Below are 26066 nucleotides of genomic sequence, written 5' to 3' on the forward strand. Positions count from 1 at the left end.
ATGTATGGTGATGGAGAGGGCACGGTGTGGGACCGGGTCGGGCGGCCCCGCCGGGACTGTATGTGCTACCTTGGACCCCCTGCTACTTTGATGCCGATGTAAGAAAATTAAACTTTTAAAAACGCACTGTAGCCTAACGACGCTGAGCAGACCACACCTGTTGCGCAGCTGATTTTGCAGATGCATCGATAAAGTGAATTGACTTTATTAGGCAAGGGAGTTGTGAATAAAATCACAATAGAAAATGTCTAGTGCAATAGTCCTGTGTGTAAATAGTGTTGTTCTCTGTGAATTGGACATGCCTATGATGGTTATGAATCTACATGCAAAATTAGTAGCCTAATTGGAGTCAGTTTTGTTGCTTCTAGCGGCAGATAATTAAAGCCTATGAATCGGCTGTGGTAGAATAGGGCAAGAATCAGCCACATTTACAGATCGATTTGGTCTGAGTGGTTCTATATTTTCCAGTCACAGGTGGTCAATTTCACAACACATCACCAAGGTGCCAGTTCGGCCAGATTACGCCCGGGCTACTGCCGCTGTAGACAACTAATCTATTATTTTTCATCTCGCCTGCTGCCACGTAGACTATAGCCTAAACTATAAGAAACGAAGTATTTACCATCTCTGCATGACTAAATGATATTTGATAGGCTACTGTGTAGCGGGCTATAGGCTGGCTGCAGTTTTGTGCTCCAGTGCCTATATGAAGCCCCAACTGTCACAAGTGTTTCTTCTCCGAATCTCCAAATCACTTATGATCAATTCATTAGTTACAAATTCCTATAAGCCCATCTTTACCCGCCCTAATAGGAATTGCACAGCACATAGTATACAACAGTAGCAAGACTAGTCACTTTCGCTTAGTGTCTTTCACCCGGTTTCTCTGCGGACGCAGGGCCAGTGAAGGATGATGATTTCCCTCCCTATTGTACGGTGGAGAGGCGCTAGATGGGCCCTTGTCATCGGTCTCGGTGTCTATCCACCATGGACCCTATGACAGTGACAGTGAAGAAAACCCTCCCTTAGATAGGCTACCCAGCCATACTCAGGCTTTACCGGGGTCCCTTTCCCTTTGCGCTCACTTTGTCTTGTAACACCGCCGCCCCTTGTTCTCTCTCTCCAGCGGGATGCGCAAGTCGCCCGACGTGAGCCCCAGAAGGCTTTCGGACATCAGCCCTCAACTCAGACAGCTCAAATACCTGGTGGTGGACGAGTCCATCAAAGAGGACCTGAAGTCGTCCCGCTCGGTCGAGGACATCAACAGCGCGTCCATAGAGGAGCGAATACTGCGGATCACTGGCTATTATGGATACCAGCCTTGGAATGCAGTCTACAGCAGTAAGTCCAATACTGTAACAGTAAGACCAGTCACTTTAGTTGCATGGAGTTGTAAACTTGTGTGACTGTTGAATATCCAGTAGACATCTAAACATTCTGAGAGGTCTATAGGCCAACTAGTCCACTTTGTCTCTTAAAATACTGTAGGCCCGTGCAGTTATTAATCCAATTTAGTCGCACTGGACACAGACATTGGATTTCAGATGGTGTGTATAATTTAACAAAAAGTGCAATTTAGCACCTTTGGGTTTTTTGGAGGTGCAACAGCTGTGCTTTTTTGATGCAGCACTTTTCAGGTCTTGCATGAATGGTTCTACACAGAACCCTTTGTATAGCAAAGATACAAATGATGTACTTTAGGTCCCAGTGGTCCCTACATTTAGCTGAGCCTCCTACTGACAAAAGGTGTCAGAATGATTCTTAAAGTGTATGTGGGTGGACGGAGTTGAGGCGCTGGATTTGGGACACAGGTTCAATTATTTTGCAATGGCCATATTTTGTATATTAACCTGTACTAACCAATGGAAAAGCATTATAGGAAGCCTAGGATGCACAATGATACTGAAAATCTCCCTATCACATAATTTACTTACAAAGGTGTAAAAGCAGGGGTGGAGTCAGTGATTTGGGGGCCCTATAGGTAAAGGTCAGCATGATGGGGCCCCCTGAACCCAGAACTCACCCTATTCAGTCCATTCTTTCTATACATTATCTTCAAGTTGGGGCTGAGTAAATATGTATGTGTCCTCTTCCGCAGTTGTGTGCTGCCAAGAACACTGGAGCTGACCTCTCCTGACTGAGAAAATAATGATATAGGCCTACACATGGTGTCACCACGGTTTGATGCTGGTCATCTTCATCATTATTATCAATGTTTCTAATTCTTACTTTCCCTTGGCTCTGAGCAGCAGTTGGCACAGCAGCACACTCTCCATCACTGTTGCTGTTGGTGGTGGCAGTGCAGCTAATGTTTGCTTCACTAGAGCTTGTTGAGCTTAGAGGCAGTGGGAATATTGCTAGCAGCAAACACTAGCAGCAGTTGGTTCTTTGATGAAAAAATTTGTCAACAAACCATTATTTTCCTCTCTCTTTTTTTGTTTGTCTGTGCCAATTGGGTAGCTTTGCTTCATATTTTAGTATGTGGCATGAAATGCCCGAGCTCTAATTACTACTATCTTGCTACACTGGCTCTATGGCTACGGATCACAATCTTGCTACATCCTTGGGTTGTTCAATGAGCGCACTTTGTATGAATATGTGCTCTCTTGACTGAGGATGAAGCAAGTAATGGAAGATGAAATTGTTTGCTAACGCAAGCTTGCTAAATTTTTATTAATTCGGGTTGTCATTGCTGCTCTAAGATTAATATATTTGAGTAGGATTATGCTGTCTGAATCTAGTGTTTAGCTAGTAGTCTAATTTCATAAATTTCACAAGAAGATTGCTATACCAAACAGCTACTTCCTCAAACCCAAAACCAAATTATCTCAACAACACTGATTATGCATCAAAGCCTTGTGCTACTGTGCAGATTTGCACTTGCTTTTATTTCTTTTGTTTCTACTGGTGCAGTGGCAAGGAAATGAGCTTGAAGTGAAGTGGCAATATCCGCTAGAAGTCAAGTGGAATAGTCCACTGTAACCTGACTGAGTGGGGGGTGAGAAGGTGGCCATGACTCAAGATTGGAATAATTTTCATTGTAACAAGAGGAGGGGTGTTTTTCAATTAGTAAATGTTGTTTCATTTAATTAAAAATCAGCTTGTATTACTTGATATTCTTGTTGATGTGGGACCTTCTGGCTGCCAGGTCTAAGGCAGTCGCCTAGCTTTGCCTAATGGTAAGATTGCCCCTCTGTAAAAGAACAATGAAAGTACAAACAATTACATTGTTACACCCTTGTAAGTACATTATGTAGCCTCTAGGAAGATGTTTATTATTGCAAGTACTTACATTATTTGTTTCCAGAGGTTAATACACTGGACTGAAGCTAAGTTGAAATGCAGTGTTGCCCAAAGAGCTGCTCCTTGGGAAGCTTTCAGTGAAAGATTGCTAACTTCTTTTCGTAAACACACAGTTTCACACCACAGGACGCTTCGGCACCTAACCTTCCTCATCGTGCTGTGGGACTTGTACATCATCATGTGAATAAACAAAAGAAGTTTACAATTACTTTCATAGTGAGTGCTGTCCGTTGTTCATGGATTATTTCTTTCTTGGGATTCAGCACCTTAGCATATACAGAAAGAGACTGAAATTGGTTTCATGGAGTTGAGCACACTCCTCTACATTGGTTCAGGGACAGATTACCTTTGCAGGATAGGCCTATAACATGGCTAACACGAGGACAGGCTAACAAAAATACAAAATAGATTTTTAGATTTTGGTTCATTGATGATCTAAATATGTGGTATGGATGGAAACCTATGAACAGGAACGAGTCTGTACCCATCTATCTAGCGTGTTTTTCCTGCTTAGACTTGCCTTTGCATGTTTATCAAAACCATTTTAGAACCTTTATTTTTTCATGTGCAGCTCATTTATACACTTACTTCCAGGAACAAACCTCTTTCAAGACGATGAAAGCGCAATTTGTTGGCCTATATTACAGTTATTTGCTGTTTAATTAGCTAATTATCATGGCTGTTGTGGGAGGGGTGGGAGAATAGCAATTGCTGCTTGTTAGAGTGGTTCTGTTTAATCAAGTGTTCATATTCAGGCTGAATGAGGGTTAAGACAGAAGGGTCCGTTTTCCCAAAAGCATCCTGACACTCCACATTAAATGAAAAAGAGCTGAAGGGTTTGATTCCAAAACACTATAACCATGTTGAGAAAAAATCGCCACCTAAAATTCATCACCCAGTATTTCAGGAATAAAGATGGCCCTGCCCTTTTAAAGTAGTATTTTGTAGCAGCAAATAACCAGTTTTCCAGTGATAGATATCTTGTTTTCGAACCAAGTCTTTTCAGCAACTGTTATGGTCGTTCAGCTTGCTCCTAAGGGCCAAATGTGCTGTACTGCCAAATCCACAGGTGTGTAATTCATTGAGAACAATTGCTAATGGCTAAAGAAAGAAGGTTGATGCACTTCTCAATCAAGTGTAAAGAGATGCCTATCTGTCTCATTTACCACGAGGCCTTTCTAAATTTGAACATGTGCCATTCCACACAGCCGTACGCCGGCTAAGCCGAGGGAAAGAGTGAGATAGTGAAGAAATCACAAGTTTCATGGGGAAACGGAGTTTCAGGATGAAAAGTGGTTATGCAATTTGGCTTTTCTGTGAGACTTAACGGAGCATCTCAACGCCCTGAATATGAAACTGCAGGGATGCAAACCGGTGATCATAAACATGCAGGATGCAGTGAAAGCCGTCCAAGCACGACTGCATTTGTTGGAGAGCCAAATCAGTCAGTCAGTCACTTTCCCAGCAGTGGGGTTCATCACAAATTGAGCTCACTCAAAGCAGAATTAAGCAGGAGATTTGCTTTCGATGTGGAAAGCATGCCAAAATGCTGGTAGACAGAAGTGAATGAATTATAGTGCAGATTTTCCCCTTTTATCCCAGACACGATGCCATAGCTCCGCCCTCAGGCTGTGATGAGCGTGTTTGGAACCAACTTTGTATGTAAATGGTCTCCTGGTGGCTCAATTGGCTAAGCCGCATACCAATATACCTGCAATGTCCTGGGTTTGATTCTGGTCTGGGACCTTTGTGGCATGTCTTACCCTCTCTCTTCCATCTTTCCTGTCTCTCTCTCCACTGCAGCAGAGTGATATAAATAAAGAAATAAAATAAAGAAATAAAGCAAAATGCCAAAAAAATATGTGGACAAATTCTCTCCACAGTGAAGATCAACAAATCCTCTCACAGGCCCTGACAGACTGACAGACAGACAGACACCTTTGCTCCATACTGAAAGTGGCTATAGCTCAGAACTTTAATCTGAGGTTTGATGTCTGCATCAAAGAAAAGGTGACAGGTGTCTTTGGGAGAAAATATATCAGACAACACCTACACACCATGAAACCACTGATGTGTTATATTTAGGCCTGTGAGGCAGGCTACAGTGTTGTATACGGGACCTTTAGACACATGGTCAAGAATTCATTAATTTACTTAAAGATTCATTATTTTTCTTGACTAAAAATAATATATTGAGGCATGTGAGGCAGGCTGGGACGTGTAAAAACATGGACAGGAAATTAATTATTTTACTATAAGAAAGATTACCTTGCTTTACTAAATGACACATACACCAACTGAGGTGTCAGGTTTGGGCCTGTGAAGCAGCCTGTACCTATATTAGTTACAAACAAAAAGTTAAACATTACCAAAATGTATTATTTTGCTTGGCTAAATGCCATGCACACTACACAGCCGTTAATTTGTCATGTTACTTAGGGCTTCATATTATTAAGTGGCCTCTATGTTAATTGGCTGCATGGGAAGTTTACTTTGAAAGTGAATAGCAGAGCAGTGGTGTAATCAATATTGCAGAGTTTCTGACACATTATCTTACTCATTTATGTTCACCCAGCTTGGGGATTACTTTTGCTGAATTAAAACAAAATGTCTACTTATAAAGCCTACCTACGGCTTTAATGAATAATACATGAATAAATGTCCTCCCCTCAAATTGATTCTCGTTTCGCCCTCGGAAATCGAGTTTGATACCACTGCTGTAGGGAAACGCTACAGTGGAACCTTTTTCGCACAAGAAAAAGTAAAATAATTTTCCAAATTGCATGGAGTTTCATCAGTTTCATCATAGCCTGAAGAAGCCGCAGACAGCAAGACAAAACGTTTTAATTAAAACCATACCATTTCGTAAATATTTGGGACTAATATTTTTATTGTGTATCATGTTTCCCACTGGTTTACAGTGGCATAAAGATGATCTTGACACTGAGATGCTTTTGTTAAAGCCAGATGAGATTAGACAGCATGGGAGAAAGGCTACTGGGCATTTTATTTTATTTTGGCTTCAGATAGCTTAGTGGTTAATGTTTTTTGATTAGCCACTCAGTCCATGTCGGTGGTCAAGCTGCTGACAACCTTTGACCTCGAGTTTAAAAACGAAATGCCAAGAATAATGCCAGAGTTGCAGCTTTGGCTTGCTTTTTTCTTGGATTGGTGCCATTTGCATCCAGGGAGTATAAAGGGTATATTATGTGGGGACCATTATGGACTCATACAGGTGCTTTAAAGGAAAGGGTTTCTCTCTTAGATACAGCAAGGCACAAAACACATCAGCCAGGGAATGGAGATATAACACTTGGAAATAGATTTTTTTGTGGCAGGGACAAAACCTTTGATTCCTCTCTTGTCCACATGTGAAGTGTATGTCTGAGTAGGTGTTTTTGAAGATGAAAGTACCCTAAAAGGAGAGCTCAGTTACCTATAACTGTAGTCTATGTCTATGCTGTTACTCCTCTGGCTTTGGTGTCCTTTTATTTTAACACATTTTCATGAAAGCTGGAGCTGGTTATCGTGTCCTCAGGTTTGCTTCATGGGTCAAGCCTTGACTGAAAAGCTTGTTTTAGCTGAGATCCTCATAGAAAGAAATACCATCCACTAAGACGAGGCCTTTTCTGTCTGTGAAATTGCCCCTCTAGGTTTGTCATGTTCCTCTGAGAAGTGATACATTTGTTTGACAAACAGACCCTTTGTTCTTTTCCTAATTTACTTGCACTATCTATCACAAATGCAGCGTCCCCCCTGGTGCAAATTTAGAGCTTCGCGAGGCATGAAATGAGGTTGGTTTCTATTTTAAGCTCAGGGTTTGGGCATGGTGAGAGACGCAGCGGAGCAGGTTGGAGCGCTCAGAGAGAGCTGATGTACACATGCCTATGTACAGGGGCAGGACAGCTGCAAGGGAGGGGCAAGGTGTGGCTGACTGTGAACAACGTCTAGAATGACTCTACAGCTCATGGAGGTGAGGACAAAGAGAGGAAAAGTTGTAAAGATGTAAGTTTTTGCATGCTCAGCTCACAGCCTTGTGTGGTCAGCTGGTTTTCACTGTACACACATAAGTGACTATCTCAAGTGAAGCTCCTGTATTCGCAGTCATTGAAATGCCTAGTTCAATCCTGTTTTTGCAGATTGTGGAGTGGTATTAGATTTATCTTAATGGAAAAATCCATCCAAAACAATTGAACTCTGTTAAAAAACAGGGATTGGCGATCTACCTTGCATTTCTGGGCCCATTTTGTTGTTTGGTGGTATATTTTTCTCTCACGTAGACAACATGGCGTCACGTCCAGTTATTTCCAGCGCAGCTTCAATGGAGTTTGATAGCAGAAACACTTTCATCTATTTAAAACATCAGTGGTAAACATCAGGTTTTGGTGTCAGTCCAATGATGATTGTGGAAGACGATGATGTGTATTTTATGCCTATTTTATACAGCAGGCACTGTTGTGTCCAAGACAGTTTCCTTCGGGACAATAAAGTCTATCTAATCTAATGATATATAACAGTGTAAGAGTATCAGACTGTGATTTTACTTTAAATTTATAGCCTTGCCATTTCCAATACTAGTTGTGTATGATGTGTCATGGCAGATAGGGCTGCATGCGGGACTACGTTTACACACCGGCATTTCTGCTGTTCATTTGTCATAGACTGGCTGCCACAGAGAGACTATATCATTGATTCAGTGGGTAGAGAGAATCACTGTTTTATTTATATTCTGGTCTCTGTGTGACTTGGGCTTATAACAGGCTGTATTAGACTGGGAGCGACACCACTCCAACCTTGACCAATATCCGTCACATCTAGAGGCTGTAGCTCTTATTCAAGCCAGGCGACTCCACTCGCACAGAACAGGCACGGGTCCTGTCATGTAGGGTCATACTGAGTCAAGGGCCAAGATAAAGACACACACACACACACACACACACACACACACACACACACACATACACACACTCCTACAAGTATATATGCACACACACACAAAGAGATTGAGAGAGAAAAGAGATAGCGGTGGAAAGAGAGAGTAATAGCAGCAAGGCATTTAGGTAAACAATACATTACAAAGCACAGTGCAGAGAGTTTTCTCTGTGCTCGGCTGTCTTCATAAGCCTACATTTTTTAAACACTGCTCTGTGTTGTACTGATATGCATAACATACAACATACTAAAAAAAAATCATGTACCCAGAGGACTCTAAGCATCATTAATCATTTATGTAAATGGGTTCATTTGACAGTGGGAAACTCATTTATGAGGCCTGGGTATGCACCAGATCCATATGGTGTTCTTGCCAACATCTGACATGTTGTCTGAATGGGATTATTCATTAATCAGACAGACTGTCCATTTCCACTTGTGGTTATTTTCTTACCCACGACCAGTTGTATGCCACAAAGGAGCTGAGGCATCCTTTCTACAATTAATACACTCGCTAGGCAGCAAAGTATATTACTCCTGTCTCAGTTACTGTCTCAGTTAAGGAAAAGGACTGGAAATTTCAGAAAAGAACAAGAACATTATGCAATGCAGCGGTTCTGTCCTTTAGGAATTTGACAGGAAAAACCTATTGGATTGTCTATGTGCATTATGCTATAAGGTTTAGTTTATCATTTAATTAAAATACCGTCAAATAGGATACTAAAGTATTGCTTCCAATTATATTCCATTTTTTGTCCCTATTGGATTCCTAAAAGACTGTTTGACTGTTTTTTATGTTCCGTTTTAGTGGTGCAAGCAATGTTCCTCTCTGAACAAGTGCATTTTAGGCTTTTTTTTTTTTTTTTACCATCTACAGTAGAAGCAGCTTCTGTTGCGTAACATCACATCTATAATTGAGAGGGATGCATAGATCATCACACACCTGCTCCTGAAGCCCTGGTTTTACCCAGTGGACTGGAGGATCTGCAACTCAGCTATATCACTTTGAAGAAGATAAAGTCCTTTTACTCTCCATCCCGCTCGTCTCTGCTATCAGCGTCTGCCAATGCGGTGTAGATTACGACGGGTAGGATGGCGGGTGCGGAGGAGAAAATGAGACGACCAACTCAGTGGCTTGAAACGATAGTATGGAAATAGATAGTATAGAGGGTTACCACCAGGGGTCCTTGAGGGCATTCCAGGGGGTCCCCAGCAAATTGATGAATTGTTAAACTTCATTATTTTGTCATTTTAGAATGACTATTTTGATTATAGTTTCACTGTTATCTCTCTACCTACAGTACAGATAGTTATGGAATTCTGGACAAAATCATATCTGACAATAAAAATATTCTCAGATTTGGGTCCGAGAGACAAAATCTCATCAAATGGGGGTCCGTGGCCCTAATGTGGACTACATTAGGGGTCCTTGATATGAAAAAGGTTGAGAACCACTGGTATAGAGGACTGCTTTTGATTCTTTGCAGAAGGATATGTTGAAGGCTGGGGAAATACATTGCTTGATGGAAAGCAGAGTTTCAAATGTACAGTATATCATGAACTTCTTTAGTTCATGATAGTGCTATACAGTACGTCTATACAAGAAAAACAGCACCCTCTTCCTGCTTTGTGCGGTAGATTTCCTGCGAAATCCGATCAATGTAAAATGCAGTATAGAGGCCAGTAGAAGCTACCATGCTTCTCAGCGATGGTCTCGTTTGTTTTAGGGTAATTATACTAATGTCTCAAAAGTAATGTGATAATTAATTGATGTTGAAATGCTACACCTTACACCTTTAAGGATTTGGACGTGTTCAAGTATTTGTTTAGATAAAGATTATGATTTGGATCGATTTTTTTTGTCTAAGGCATCTTGAAAGAGTTCCTTAATGAAAGAATCAGGCGCACTGGAATTGTTCCAAGTGTACAGCAGTTCTCATTACCACTGCTCTATACCACTGCTCTATTGTTTAACACACGTACAGACACACACACTGACATGCTGGCACACACACAATACACACACACGCAGAAAGAGAGAGATAAAGGGATGGAGAGGGAGAGACTGACTGTCTCATTTTTTCCTCCTCATTTTATCTGACAATTCCAGCTGTAGGGCTCCGTTCTCAGTGCTCACTCTTCCTTGTAATGGAAACCCTGCCAGTTTAATGCCAAATCCTGTCCTCCCGTCATCCTCCTCTCCTCCTCACTCCCTTTATCTCCTGTTAATTAGAAGCTGTGAAGTGATGACTCTTACCTCTGCGTAATTAATCTAAGGTCTGCTGTGGCCGTTTCCAGGCGCATCAGTGTCTGCAATGGCTGTAGAAGAGCAGCGGAGACAGAGCAAGCGGTGTGTAAATGGACATGTGCAAGTAATTAGGAGGCTTATCTGGGCATGACTACAGCCAAGTGTTACTTCTTGGTAGGGGAGCGTGAGTATACAACAGAGGTTGAATCTGTACGGTGGTTTCTGTTGTCTGAGGGGAAACAAACAAGTGCAGCCATGCATGGAAGGAAGAGGAGGAAGTTTCTGAGTAAACAGCTAAGTGTTTGGAAGGTTGATAGCAGATATAAACCATCAGTTAAGTAAATCTGTGTGCATTTCATGAAGGGTAGGATTGAATATTGATGACAGCTTGCTGCACTTATACACACACTAAAGCCGTCACCAATAGCTTTTAACCAGTGCTTGAAGCTGTCTGCCAATTAAAATGTTTTGAATATGATTTTGCGACATTAGCTGATGCATTTTCAACAATAACTGCAAAAGCTGGTTACCTTGTTAACTACCACTACACGTACCAACAATGTTTTTATTCGCCTAGGTCCTATAGGCTGGGTTAAAAAAGCCTCTGCCCACAAAGTAAGTGTCTCAGGCTTCAGTACAAACATACAGAAGAAGAACAAAAGTAAAATGTAGAAAAAAAGAGGTAGTGCTGTACTGATTGTGCTACTGTCAAGAGTGAAGAGTGTGGAAGAACAAAGGAGAAATTCAGCTCAACTTTATCTGTAACTTGGGACTGGAGCTTTAACATGGTTTTGGGAGAACAGCATTTTATCAACTGACCTACTTATCACAGCTCACGCAAACTTGTGCACCACTGCTACGTCCATCCTCATGCCTCCTCTCCGGTCTGCTAGAGCAGCTAACCTAACCCTTCCCCATTCTCAGTTTTCCAACCATATTAAACCTGCTCAAAAAATATAAGCTTTCTTTACCTATTCCACTAATTTTAACCCATCACCAACACAATCTCCTCCCGTGACTCTGTTCATATTTCCGACGACACCCACCCACAGGCTGTAGTCACACTCCTTATAGTCAGTTGATCAAGATGAAGTTCCAGTTAGGGAGGACATGATGAAGTACGGCTGCAGTAACAAAACAATAGGCAGTATAACTAGCTTGGCACACAAGTTGTACAGTACATAAAATAGTTGACTGTTCCTTTAATAGCCCAATATAGAGTCAGAGTAAAATTTAACCTGTGATATTATCTTTACCTCTTGAGTGACTTTATGTAGATTTATTTCATGGGATTGAAGGCATTTTTTCACTTTCAAATTAACTGACTGAGCTATTGGTACAACCAACAGTATGTGGCAGCTATGAGTTTCAAATATATTTTGAAGTTGTACATGGTGTGTTTACTTCCTTTTTTGTTGTGATGGGATCTGAAAGTTGTAAAGACATTATCTTCCATCGCACATCTTTCCAGGGATCTGTGTACACACCGGTTGTTGATGTTCTCAAAACAAACCCATAAATGCCTAAATAAACAGTATAAATGAAGATATAACCGCACAGAAACATTAATAAATAGAAAAATTACCAAAAAAGCAATGAAATAAATGATAGACAAAAGACAAATAAATAAACAGTAGATAAACATTGGCCTTTTCAGAGGTTATAATCTTATACGTGATATCAGCTGCCAATTCTCATTAGTATATGATCACACCAGTGTGACTAGAGTACTTTGAATAAATCACACCTATCACAAGCTACGTATGTAGGAGTATGGCTAGCAGCAGAAATCATTGATTTAGTAGGGGGCTAAGAGCTGCATTTGTATCAGAAACATTGTACACTAGATAAATCTTCATATAGGCCTTCAGGTATTTAGAGAAATAGAGACCGCTTATACAGAAAAAAGGATTTACAGTAAATTGTTGGAGCTTCAAGGGAACAATTAGCTATCTGCAGTGATCAAGATTAGGCAATTTTCCACCAACAAAATCAAAACACATTGAGATTTAACACACCACTCATCAACATCACTGACTCATGTTGTCCAGAGGTTGGCAGTAAAGAGATGGTGGCTAATTCTGTGTGCATCTTTGTTTGTTTGGATGTACTTTGTCCAGTAGGATAGATGATGAAGAGATGAACAGATAACTAATTCAAAAAACTTTCCAAGGCTTTGTCAAATTTAGGGCCGTGTTGTGTTTATACTTGATTTTATGCTCTGAAAACTGACTGTGTAATGCTGTAGATTTTTGTACAGTGGTTAGTATTCCTTGATAGTTGATTGCAACTTTGTCTATGATTAGGGTCTGTAATTTTGTGAATGTGAAACTAAGCAAATGACTTCAAAAGTAGTTGTTTAAGTCAGAAATGGGATTCATAGTAATCATGGAAAATCTGCATTTCACAGACACAGCAAAGTGATTTCTCCTCCATATATAATCATGTTGTTGATGTCAGCTGTGCATTTGAAGTTAAATTTATTAATGTTATGTAATTGTTCCTGGCTTTGCATTAAGCTGTTTGTATTTTTTCTTTTTTTTTCTTTTTTTTTTAGCTCTCCTGAAGTAGTTTGCAGTGTGGTTGGGTACTGTGGTTGGTTTCATGAATTGATTGAAATAGAATTTCCTTTAAAAAAATGAGTAATAGTAAAAATAAGCCATGGACTCTGTTAGTTGCACTACACAGCATCACTTTGGCATCCCAGTGGGCATTACATACTAGGATTACATGCAGTCAAGATACAAGACTTTGCTGGTAGCAAAGAGGCACAAAACCACATATATTTTCACACTCTTTAGCAGCTCTCCTTGGTCTACAGCTGTTTATTTTTATCAGGTGTCCCATGTGCATGGCTCCACCTAGACCGTTTATCCACAAGAAAGTATAGATGAAAAATAAAAACAGCAGGTACAAGTGTAATTTTATCTTTTACTTAGGATCCTCTATGATTGGTGTACTGCCATTATCCTCTTTTCTCCCCGACACAGCCATGCTATATCTGCTTGCACCATCCATCTCATCTAACTGCTTATTTCATTCACTGCATGTTGGTCTCTTTTCATTTGTCTGACTGCCGTTTCTTAGATACTGTATGTACCACTCAGGGTCTAGACCACAGTTTGCCCATCGATCAACGTCTGGTAAGTCTCCCTCAGTTTAAAACCACGTCAGTCCCTCCCTCTCTGCCCCCGTCTCTCTCATTCTCAATGTCTTTCTGTTCTCAGTCTCTTTTATGTGTTTTTTCTCCACTCTTTGTCCTAGTCTCCTTCCTTTTCAAGGGAACCTGGAGAAGAGAAGCACGTGCGGCAGTTTCTGCTGCCACTGCAACAAAAATCAAGAGAGCTCAGCGTGACACTCGAGATTAATTTGGAGAGGGTTTCTGTTGTCTGAGGCAAGGGGGGAAACAAACAAGTGCAGCCGTGCATGGAAGGAAAAGGAGGAAGAGTTTATTGAGTAAACAGCTCTACTTGGTCAAGTGTTTGGAAGGTGGATAGCAGATAGAAGCCATCAGCAAAGTAAATTTGTGTGCATTGCCTTCCTGAACCCATTTTTGAGCCTATCAGGACTGATTTTGGTTGTCTTGGGTTAGAGATGCCAAGGAGGTTATCACGGTTTGTGAATGGGGAGGCGGGAGGTGGGTGGGGGTGGGGGTGGGGGGCAGGGGGTTGGGGGTGGTATGACAGTGAAGCCGGAGGCAAGCCAGCAGGCAGAGAAGCACAGTTTAGCCTCTGAGATATTCTGCTTGGTTTTATACTCACACACCAGCATAACAACAATTGCATTCTCTCACCCAGCTTGCACAGTCTCTCTCTGCCTCGCTCTTTGTAGCAAAGCATCTGCACTGTTTGTTGCTGGCTAAAGCTTGGGATTAAAGCGGTTATGTGTTTGCCTGATAGGTTGAATATCGTTGTTGCGGATGTGCACACAAGCTAAATGTGTGTGTGAGAGAGAGGGAATTGCTTGTTGAGAGGCAGAGGTAACAAAAGGCACAAAGTCTGAACAGATCTGTCAGGAAAAGAGAGGTTGAGGCTAGGAAGAACGAGGACAAACACTTGCAAAATGCGTGGTAAACTATTTCCAGATCAGAGGGAGCCCCATACTGCCTCTGTAATGTGTATGGTCTGTGGAAGGACAGCTAATTGGTGTCTGAGAGAGAAAAGTTATCATTGGTGAATGCTTGACAGCTGATCCCTTTTGTTTGAAATGGTTCAAAGGGGAATAATCCTCACTCAGAACTCTACTCTCTCATTGCAATTGCATTTTATCTTTACTTCAGTTCAGCTGATACATGTCATTAGTTCAAACGATAAAGCAGGAGGCTTCAAAAAACATCAACTAAAGATAGTTTGCTTAGTTGTATTGATCAATAGATTTCAGTCATCTTGACTGAGATAATCTGTGTGAGCTCAGAAAATACATTAAACTACATTAAATGGTGAAAAAACTCATAATTTCCATAGACAAGATTACTTTCATAAATGAGAGGTAAAGAAAGGTAAAGAAACCAATGGATCCAGTGAATAGAATAAGTTTGATTAACTCATGGTTACATATCAAAATCATAGTTTTGTTGGAAGCAGTACATCGTTGTTGCCTATCCTTGTCTCTCGCTCTCTCATTCCATCTCATAGATTATTGGAGTGCTCATGGGACTATCACTAATGACTGTGATGGTGCAAGCAGTTGATTGCCTTTGGAATCCAAAAGCGCAACCGACCATCTCTCCGGTTCATCATTGCATGGAGAGTTTCATAAAAAGCTGAACAATAACACCATGCAAGCATGGAAACCTCCCTGGATGAAGAGTTTTCTTCAGAAGTCCTGAATGTCTCAGGGCCTGTATGTAAAGTGTTTCTCAGCGGCTCAGAGTCTCTATGCAATACGTCACAAACAGCTCGACATGATGAACAGAGCAGAGTGAGTATGAGTATATTTAAGTCTCTGTACAAGATACGCTTTACTTTCCCTTTGCAATTGTTAACATTGAGGCTTTAGATTGTCCATTTTCAGAGTGCTTTTCAGGCTTTTGCAGTTTTATATAGATTCCACAAAAAGATTAAAAAGACTGCATTATTTCTGATTTGTTTTGTAGGAGGTTTTGTTTTCCAGTTTGATTCTCCATTTGATTGAGTAGGGGGTGTACAATCCCAGCGCTGCCACACACTCTCAGAGAACTTCATTTGCATTGGTTTCACTAGAGAGTTTTGGTGTCACGTGGTCTGGTTCAGGGGTCTTCCCACCCCATCAAGAATAGTTTCTGGGTGAAACAGTGTTGTACAGCATAATATGAGAATTTAAATTGAGTCAAGAGGTCTGTGATAGGGCTGCACTCAGTTGGTGTAAGCTGTGATCGCCAAGGGAGGGAGTCTTCCCCGAGCATGTCACTATAAGTCATTATTATAACCCCCAACCCCCAGCGTACAAAGCGTTCGACGTGGGTCAGGAAATCAGGCAATTAGGGGAGCCGTGGACATGGATTAGAGCCGACAGCCAATGGGGAGTACAGAAGGAGCCAGGGAGGCTTGAACCTCCTCTCCCCCTCGGGGCTGACTGGTCCACATCCCTCAGCCCACTACATCCACAGAACAACCACTTAATCACACTGCTTATTCAAATCAAGCCAGTGCACAGGCCCCTGCCCAAGTACTTACTATGCACAATCAGTCCAGGCTTTAAGCACAGCGCTATCATTGGAACTGAGTATGAGTGAGAATTTTTATTGAACACTTAAAAGCTTTGAGAATGTAAATTGCTGCAAAGCATTTTGCAAGTCAGAATGAGTAAATATTAGTATAATTATAGTGGCAAGAAGAAATAGTGAGTTCATGGGTTCATGATATTGTATACTGTAAATAGGACAAAGAGGTTGAAGTTTCTTCATGCACATATTGAGTCTTTGTAGCTTTAAAGGCTAATTTTATATTCTCTCCAAATGGTGCAAATTGTTTGAAACACGCGCGCGCACACACACACACACACACACACACACACACACACACACACACACACAACCCTCAGATGTAAAGCACCTCTCTGCTGTCCTCACTGTGAATTCAGGGTAATTACTGGAGAATGGAACATGATTTCAGGTAACATTTGTCACCTGTCTTGCTTACACAGAACTTATAATGAGAAGAGTTCCTTATAATGAGAGCAGCTCTCTTAGGGGGATGCATTGAAAACACTGGAATGATAAATTGCCTCATTTTAGCAATTTCATGACCAACTGATGAAGAAAACGGCTCTTCCAAAAAGCCTATAACAAGCACACAAAGCTGCACATTTGCAGCTTTGGGAATGCAGGGATATCAAGTCCCATTTCCCTCCAAGGCTAACTTGTCACTGTCTCCCTGTGTGCTGAAGGTGTTTGAGGTAAGCCTGAGAAGTGGAGGTGGAGGAGAGAGAGTGTATTTTCCACTACTGACAGCACACACACCTGCTCCTGGCCTTTTGAAGGGCCTCCAAACACCTGCTGCTCTCGTGGATGGAAGAAATGTTCACTAGTGATCAGAACCCAGTTTGATCAGCGTTGAAAGCCCTCTGGCTGGAGCCAGCATCCAATATGAACACTTCAAAGACAAACACTAAGAGATCTGAAGCCTGGTGATAGTGTGATTACACAGGGGATAATTAACCCCTTCATTTCCTTTGGCAATCAAGAAATATCATTCCTGCCAGGCAAGAAAGACTTGGGTTATTACTAAAAACAGTATTTCTATTTTCCTAAAAACAGCTGTATTTCTACGCTAAACTCTACCAGTTTTTTCTCCTGGTGTTTGAACCCATTCCCTGCCTATGAATTATTTACCACAAAAAGCGAGAGACTTAAGCCCAATTTTTGTCAGTCTGCCAGCCTCAATTACGTTCAGGCAAAATGAGTCCTATCACTAAATCTCTGCATAATTGAGGTGTGTAGTCTCAGGCGTATTATTTTACGTTTACTCGCCAGTCTCATTTGTGCACAGGACGTCGACAGTCCCATCAGCAGTTTCCATGGCGCTGTCTGTAACAAAGGTGGGCATTAAATGAATCCCTCTTTTATGGCCGCATGTCCATGGCAGGGAGACAATTACAAAAGAAAATAGTGAAAGGTGGCAACAGGTCCTCATGACTGGCCAGCAGGTCCTGATACCCAGCAGACAAACGGGCCTGGTCACAGCTCGGGCTCAGATAACGTTCTTTTCATTGCGCTGTTGTTTAGCTGATTAGATGAAGGGCTGCAGGATGTGGATTAGTGCGGTGGTCCCTCAACTGGAGGGCCTGGGTCTGAGCCACCATACCTGTTGAAACATCCTTCACCAAGACACTTAACCTCTGTTCCTGGAGTGCTGCACTAGCTTACCGACGCTGCATCTCATCCACAGGGCAAAAAGAGAATTCCCCCCTTGAGGGATATCTTGCCTAGTTTAAATTCAGGTTGCTGCTTGCTATGCGTGTTAATTAATCTTACTTAACTGCCGAGGTGTAAAGTGATACATGTGTGGGCACCAGGTTAATGGTTCAGTCATGAAAGATCGCCTACTATGATGTAAAGATAAGTAGAGCTAGAGGAGTGATTCAGCCGACAAATTAATTAGCTGAATTGCAATTGATTTGACAATCAGACAAATGTGCTGAACTGGTAGTGTGTAGTCATCAGTTGAGCCACAGTTGTGTTATAGAGTGATCCCAGTAGATTAAACCAGCTAGAGTGGAGCCAGCATCATGGGACATGAATCACAATGACAACACCAGCATGTGAAAGCTGCCTCATCTACTATGACGCATGCTGAGATCTGCCCATGTACGCCTCGGACATACATGGCCGCTAATGGAGCTGTCAGTTCCCCCTGTCAGGTCTGTTTGGACTCGGCCTCTGTGTGATCTCTCTCCCCTCCTGTCCCCCCCCTGGCCCACCATTGACGAGCCCCCCTCAGGTACGGGCCTTTTGTCACCGGGCTGGGAAAGGTATAAACCTAACCAAAAAGGGGAAGTGGTTGGGGAAATTGTCTGAGTGCCTCACAGTGTGACAGATCCTCTCTAACAACGTCCCCAGGAGGGAGAGGAAAGAGAGGAGAGAGTGAGGAGGGATCACAAAGGGCTGCCATGCTGTGTGTCAATCCAGCAAACATCCCCGCCACTTATTTCCACCTGTCTGCGTGTGTGTGTGTGTGTGTGTGTGTGTACTGTACTTGTGTGTTCCTCCAAGATCTTTCAGTGTGGATGTGTGTATGTATGTTTGTATGTATTTAAGTGTACTATACTGTATATGTGTGTGTGTCTATGCTGTATTTTCTGTGTATGTGGGTCACTTCATCACCTATCAACACTCTGATGTTATCCCACCCAGTCTGCCGTTCCAGACTTTTTACTCCACTGCTGGAGTGCAGCAGATGCGGTAGATAACTTTGGTTTCTTGGTCTTTTTTTCATCCAAACTGCTTAACCCTGCCTGAACCTGAGCAGGTCTTTTTACATCTGGTTCCAGAAGAGACTAGATGGGGTCACAGTGCCCCCTGCAGGCAGAGAGGAGGTCCTGCAGTCAAGATGTAGCGTTGTCCAGTCAGATGACTCTGGGCTGACAGATAACCTCTGATTTGCCACAGCCCCTCTCTCTCACTTTTCCACCTACAAGCCTATAACTGTCATTAATCCTTTTTATGATGTTCAATATTTTGGCTCCCTGGCAATTGCTATACACACATGCGTAGACTTTGCTAATGCTAAATGAGTCAGAAGCGCAATTGTGACATATAAAATTCATAACCCATGAATTATCCAAAATCAACAATAACACATTTTCTGCAAAATAATGATGTTACTAGAAGTGGAGACATATTGAAGTCCCACCTATGACTCCCTCACATTTCAATTTTCTCCTATAGGTCATACACTCAGGTAAAAAAAAAACCCAACATCATATACTGTATGTTACCCTTTTAGATGTAACAAGTGTTTGGATTATCTATAAATTGCATAGTCTTTGGCAGTAAATGCATATCACCCTCTTAAAAAAGAGAATGAGATATAGAAGTGTAAAAGAAGGCCACATCTTCAGGGAGCCTAATTTTTCCAAAAATCGTGTTTTTTCTAGTATAATGTACTAATGTACTGTGTAATGATTGTATAACTGGACATTTTAGAACTGCATGTCCACGTTTCTTTCAGGCTCAAGTAATGGGCAGACATTTCTGCCAATGGCAGAGAGAAGCTAATGGCAAAGCTGCAACATGATTACAGCAATTGAGGACAATTTGAATAATTTTGTTAAGCACAGTGAGATAAGAGCAGTTTAAGGAGGAGCAGCTTCAGCAAAACAGCAGGGGAGCTTTTTTGTTTCAGCACCATGGACAGCTCTGAACATTGCTAATTCGTTTAACATAGGGCCATTTAATATACAGACATTTACCAAATGCTGGACTGATACGACATGAATATCAAATGTTAATTTACTAAGCAATAATATTACAATGTATGCTGTAGCTGAAGATATTCTGACAGTTTTGTCTGTCCAAAAAACCTTGTTGAAGGATAAATAGTTATACCATAGCCTGGCAACAGAGGGTGCCAGTGCCATTAATTGAAGACCCATATCTTTTCTATATAATTTATTCATCCCCTAAGGAAGTAATTCTCTTTTCACCCTGTAGTTGGAGTGCAGGATCAGCCTCTTTGGGATGCTGGAGTATCTTGCCCAAAGATAATTGGACAGATATGGCCATACTGGGTCAAACCAGGGCCTCTCCGGTCAGTGGGGATGACCTCACTAAACAGTGTGTCATCTTGCTGCCCATGTACGCAATCCTCACTAAAATTTCAGTAGGACAGTATTTCAGAATGGTGATGCGTATGTGCTCAGAGCAAACGTGTAGTTGTTTGGTTGAGACTGCTGCCTCTGGCGCAACTGCTGGCCTAGGATTGATGCCTAGCAAGGACTTCAGTCCTGTCCCTGTCCTGTACGGTGTCACTCTCAGCCTTCCCACTATCTCAGTAAAGAGAAAAGCTGTGGGGGTTAACTGCCACTCCAAGCCACAATAGAAGAGTGATTTACTGCTATTGAGGAAATCATACCACAATCGTTACATCACATTTTTGTCAATTGCATTTACTGTACTGTTAGATCTGTTTGGCCTACGTAACATCTTTAATACAGACAGAGAGCAGCATGTGAAATTAAGAATGCAGGAGAGAGGGCTATCCCCTTCCTTTGAAGGATGGCGCCTGTGACATTGCCTGCAGGAAAGGATCGCGAGCTGTTTCCAAATTGCCTGCTTAAGTGCCAAATCAAATTTCGTACCCCTCGTGTTTGGGGTCATCGCACCAGGCACCTCAGAATCATTCTTGTCTCAGTTTGGACCTTTCCTACAATATGCAGTGGGTCGATACTATGTCGTGGACTACAAAGTCTGGTTTCATTTTTTATTTATTTGAAATGGAAAAGCATTTTCTTTTAAAGAGATGGCAGGAGCTCTCATTTGGCCTTTCCCTTTCAATGTTAAGTGGAGGGTTGGCCCAGTTAGAGAGGTCACAGGTACTATTCCGACAACAGACACAGTGTTCATCAACAGCACTGAATCCATTAATTATGTTGTTATATAAAAAAACATAAGACAACTACTGTATTTGTAACAGCACTGCATGGCCCAGAACCTGAAAATACAGTCTTCTTACAAGGCTGTAGTATCAACCTGACGTCAAAACAAGACCAAGACTTCAAATATATGCATAGATTTACACCGTAAAGCTGTTACACATCCAGTGACGTGGGTTTGCTCTGAAACTGCCTTAATTGGAGAGGAGAAATGTGCTGTCAGAGGCTGATTCCCCTTGTGGGATGTAAATTTAATGGAGACTCTCTCTTTCTGATTACGCGTGGGCCGCCGGGGCAGGGTGTGATTATAAGGACTATCACTGGGTATTACAACTTGATAGCATTTAATAGATGGTGCTGGACTTTATTAGCTGTGGTGGTAATTAAGAGGAAGGTTCCCAGATTACTTCACTTTAAAGTGGCAGTCATTCTAGCTCCCTCTGTCTCTGTCAGGGAGGGATGTGACAAGGTCTCTGACCCATGAGCTGGAGTGGGTCCTGTTCTGGGTTCATCCAGGACACAACCAAGGGCTCTACTGCACCTTGCCCCAGTCATAGCCTTCACTTGTGGAGCACTCTATCTGTTTATTTGTGTTTGTGTCGGTGTGCGTTTACGACTGTGTGCATATTAGGGATGGGACGATATGCCTATCTCATGATATGAGTCGATATGCGATTATGGGGTTCACGATTCAATACAACCACGATACTATGTAATAATTAAAAGTTCAATGACAAGTATGATTGTGCAGAATTATGATTATTTCTGAGCCACAAATCTTCAAAATGTCATTATAAAGTGCAAATAATATAATTTAGATGGAGAGCTTGTGAAATTGTGATGGACAAGTCATCTTATTTGTGATAACTACAGCAGAATAAAATGTAGCTAATATCATTCATTTTTCTGCCCCACGATACATATTGTCACATTTTTGTATTGCGATATATTGAATTTCCACATATTGTCCCATCCCTAGTGCATATGCGCTTGTGAGTGTGTGTAGTCTGTGTCCATTGATCTAAATGTACGGGGCAGCAGATCTAGTAATGTGTTTTCATAGAGAAATCCATTTGAAAGTTTGCCTACAGCTTAATGCAGTGTTTTCATTTGGAGCCGTGTACAGCAACTCCACCAGAAGGTCCGGAGTCAATTGGCTGCGTTGAAAAAGCTGGAGTCCCTTGGAGTGGATTAACACTCATCACAGCGCACCTACACACCAGCACATCGCACGTAATTGCACGCTGCTCTTGTCCTGGAGGGAAGATATATTACAGTAGTGCACAGAGCCATTGATTACCCCCGCACAGCAAGGGACTGATTTGCAAAAGACATTTTATGTTGAAATTCTACTTCTATTGCAAGAAATGTCTGCTTATATTTTATTGTATTCACAATCATAAGGTTATGATTCTTCTGAGTTACAAATTACAGCCTGACATAGCCTCTGTAACACAGAGTCTTAGTGTTTCACTTGCATGTGAGCAATCAATGCAAGTGTGGGCCACCATGTCACTCTGTAATTTAACTAAAATAGGGAAGGTATTTTAGTAGCAGTTTTCCCCATCCTACCCCCAGGGGAACCCACTGAGGCCATTAATCCAATAAAGTGCTGTTCATTGCAGCTCCTTGACAGTTGGTTGCCTCCACAGATGAATTGTATCTGCTTTGAAGATGTATAGAGCTGAGGAGGAGGGAAAGTTAATTTGACTTGACCCCTCTGTCACTTGAAACAGGCTGTTATTTAGGACTGTGTGCCACCCTCCCCCCCTCCACCCCCACCCCCCTCTCTTTCTGACACTCTGGGAGGTGTTATGTGAGGCCAGCAAGACAGGCTGCTCTTCAGTTTTGTAATGAACGCTGAGCTTCCAGGTTTACAGTCCTGTGACCTGTTTTCCATGCTAAGTAGGAGCCACAAGGGAGCTGGACTGGAACCGTGAGGGGAGAGTTGGCAGAATGAAGATACAAAATTCTCTGTATCAGTCTTCCCTATAGGGAGATAAGAGAACACTAATAATCTTCTTGAGTTTACTTGAAGGAGAACAATTTTTGATATTAAAATGAATCACTGCAACATTAATATTAATAATCGTATTAATATTAACTATTATTATGATTTTGTGTACATAAACAAATCTCCTTTGCTTAGATTGCAAAACTTGATCTGTTGTGTGTGTGCTCACGTCTTCCAAATGGAGGAGAAAACAATTGCCAGCGATCAGCACCAACATACAGTCAACAAGAAGCATGGCAGGTCTGTTAGAAGAAGTAACCTGTGTCCCTAATAAATGACCAGAGAGGCTACTGCACATCTTGTCCAACACTGGACAAAAGTAGCGCATTATACACATCGAGACAAAAAAAAGCATGAATATGAATGTGATCCTTTGTATGGTAAGACATGCTCTGTTGTGTCATCAAAACATTATGTTGTGGCCAGACGTGCAAATGTTACCTATCTTCCTTCACTTGAGCTGAGTTACAGTCAGATTAAAGGGGAATGCCAGCCATTTCAAGGATTCACATGTTTTTTTCTGTGCCCAATGACAGTTCAGTCAGTGTTTATGAACTTGCACCACTCATTCCTAAAGTAGGAAAATCAGAGAATGAACCGTTGAATTTGTGATGTCACTGGGATGTAAAATCAGAGGCTGCTCCGAATGGAGCACTGACTTTGTGGAGCTAATGCTAACATGCCAAGTTGAGGTGTCACACTAAAATTAAGTTTATATTCTAGGATTGCTAACCGGTATGAACCAGAATTTAAGATTCATTTTGGTGCAATAATTCACACAAAAATCGTATAGGTCAATAAAATCAACGCCCCATTTATTGTCTATAGAGCAGTGCCAGATTTTCCATACCAGTGACATCACAAATTCAAGGATTAGTTTGCTAGTTTCCAGTTTGTAACTTTAGGAAAGAGTGATGCATGCTCACACATACTGACTGAACTGTCCTGGGGCAGTAGTTCACATGTTTTATGTATTAACATATGTTTAACATATATATATATATATATATATATATATATATATATATATATATATATATATATATTTTTTTTTTTTTTTTTTTTTTTTTTTTTTTTTTTTAATGGGTGGCATTCCCCTTAAGAGGGTAAAATTACAGTAAAATGTGTTGTTTTTCAGTGTCAGTTTAATGTTAGACAAGGCTAGTTAGAATTAGCTAAAGTTAGAATTAGGTTTGTCATTGGGTGGGAAATGTTTCTAAGGCAACAATAAATTAGTTTATGTTTTGGCAAAGTGTTTGCCACTAGGTTGTTATAAAACTGGATGTTAGGCAAAATGTTACACCCTTTACCGCCCCAAGTACCTCATGCCTCTTGACCTTTAAAGCAAGTCAAACTCTCTCATGACTTTTCACTGTGTACCTGGGTTTGTTTTATGTCATCAAGTCTATTATCAAACTACAGCAGCTCAGATGCTTTGTCGCTATAGTCAGCTGCTGTACACAAATTAACCTTGGCACGTTTACTCACACTGGCACTATTGGTTAATTAAGATCAGACAGCAACAAATCAATTAACTTTCACACACATCTTTCAGCACCCCCTTTCAGTCAATTCCCACTGTCAAATGTTGAAACGCTTTTATTCACAATCAGTAAAATATATTTTCACACTACCCCATTTACTACTTTATCATGCCATTTTCTAGAATTAGAAGGTCAATTTGAAAGTGGTGAATGCATTGTGTATGAAATACGGTATAGAAATATCTACAGGGTTGTAGTTTTTGTCAAAGCTTCTTGCTGCCTGGTTACTGTTACCTCTGATTAGTTGAAGTTCTTATCTTCTGAGTGTTTTCACAAATTTTTACTTCTTACCTCTCTTTTTTTGTTTAGTTTTTAACTATGATGATGCAGTGCACATCGTCAAACATGATGATCCGAATACAAACCCAAGGCTGATCTCTCTGTATTTCTGGGTCAGCAAATTTTTAAAGGTTTACTGAACTCCTATTGAGGTGTACATATTAAAAGAAATGTAAATGTTCTAAAAACATGAAATATAACTTTAATTCAGAAAGCCTCAATAGGTCTGTATGCGTACTGATGTTTTCTATATAAAGCATTTACACGTTCGGTTGAGTCGACCTTCAGCAGGAACATCATAGCAGTGTTGGCTGCTGGAGTTAAAGATATGTTTGACCTGGAAAATAGTTACTGTAGCTTCCCTCATTCTTCAGCATGAATAAACATTTAAGAAAAGTACAAGCCATAGCTTTGGAGTGCCGTAGAACATGCCACTGTACACGGAAGAATAATCGCCTCTCATCCTGGGTCTCTGGGGGTTAGAAACAGGGCTTCAAAAGGCTGCAGTGATGCAAGCCTAAGGAACCTCAAGGGATATGGCTTCATATTTTTTTTGTTTTTGTTTTGCATTGCTCACACACACGCATCCCTATCCATATATGTGTATGTGTGTACGAGACGGAGACTTGTCATGTGGCGTCTCAGAGCATGGACAAGTTTGATCTTCCTCCGTGTTCACAGATAAAAGTCTGTGAGTCACTGACTGGGATCCTTTTCATGATCTCACCCCCTCTACCTATTTCCACCTCCCTGTCTCTCCATCAATAATTGTAAGCGCACTCCTACTAAATCATCGTGTTCTTACCATGCTAAGCTACTGAAAATTGACAACATTAGTTTCCAAAGACAGCTGGCAGGTGCAAAACCGAATTGAGACTCACACACACACACACACACACACACGACGTGACATGGAATCCCTCACCGTGACACACAACAATATCATTCCTCGGTGACATGTTTCGACTCTGTTTATCTATCAAACATCCTGTGCTGCTCTTTTAGTTCATTCACTGTGAGTTCTTCCACTTCATCCATTACCTCCCATCCGCTTGCTCCTGACATTTCCCATTTTCAAACCCAAACACAGGGGACTGGGAGGCAATGGAAAATAGTAGAGGATCCAGTAGATTTCGCTGGCTAGGGGAAGACAGAATGGGCCTGGGCAGTGAGT

General features: G+C 41.4%; 1 protein-coding gene across 2 annotated transcripts in view; it reads left to right on the forward strand.

Moving 5' to 3' along the window:
- slc35f3b (solute carrier family 35 member F3b) overlaps positions 1-26066 on the forward strand; it is a 50049-nt gene continuing 23983 nt past the window's right edge. Inside the window, exons 1-3 of one of the 2 annotated variants that reach the window (XM_071901412.2) lie at positions 1-98; positions 1127-1345; positions 1709-1710. In XM_071901412.2, the coding sequence (XP_071757513.1) occupies positions 1-98; positions 1127-1345; positions 1709-1710 (319 nt within the window). The remainder of the gene's footprint in view (positions 99-1126; positions 1346-1708; positions 1711-26066) is intronic. The other variant, XM_071901413.2, reaches the window with a different exon arrangement.

Source organism: Centroberyx gerrardi, chromosome 15, assembly GCF_048128805.1.
Source record: "Centroberyx gerrardi isolate f3 chromosome 15, fCenGer3.hap1.cur.20231027, whole genome shotgun sequence".
NCBI classification, from domain to species: Eukaryota; Metazoa; Chordata; class Actinopteri; order Beryciformes; family Berycidae; genus Centroberyx; species Centroberyx gerrardi.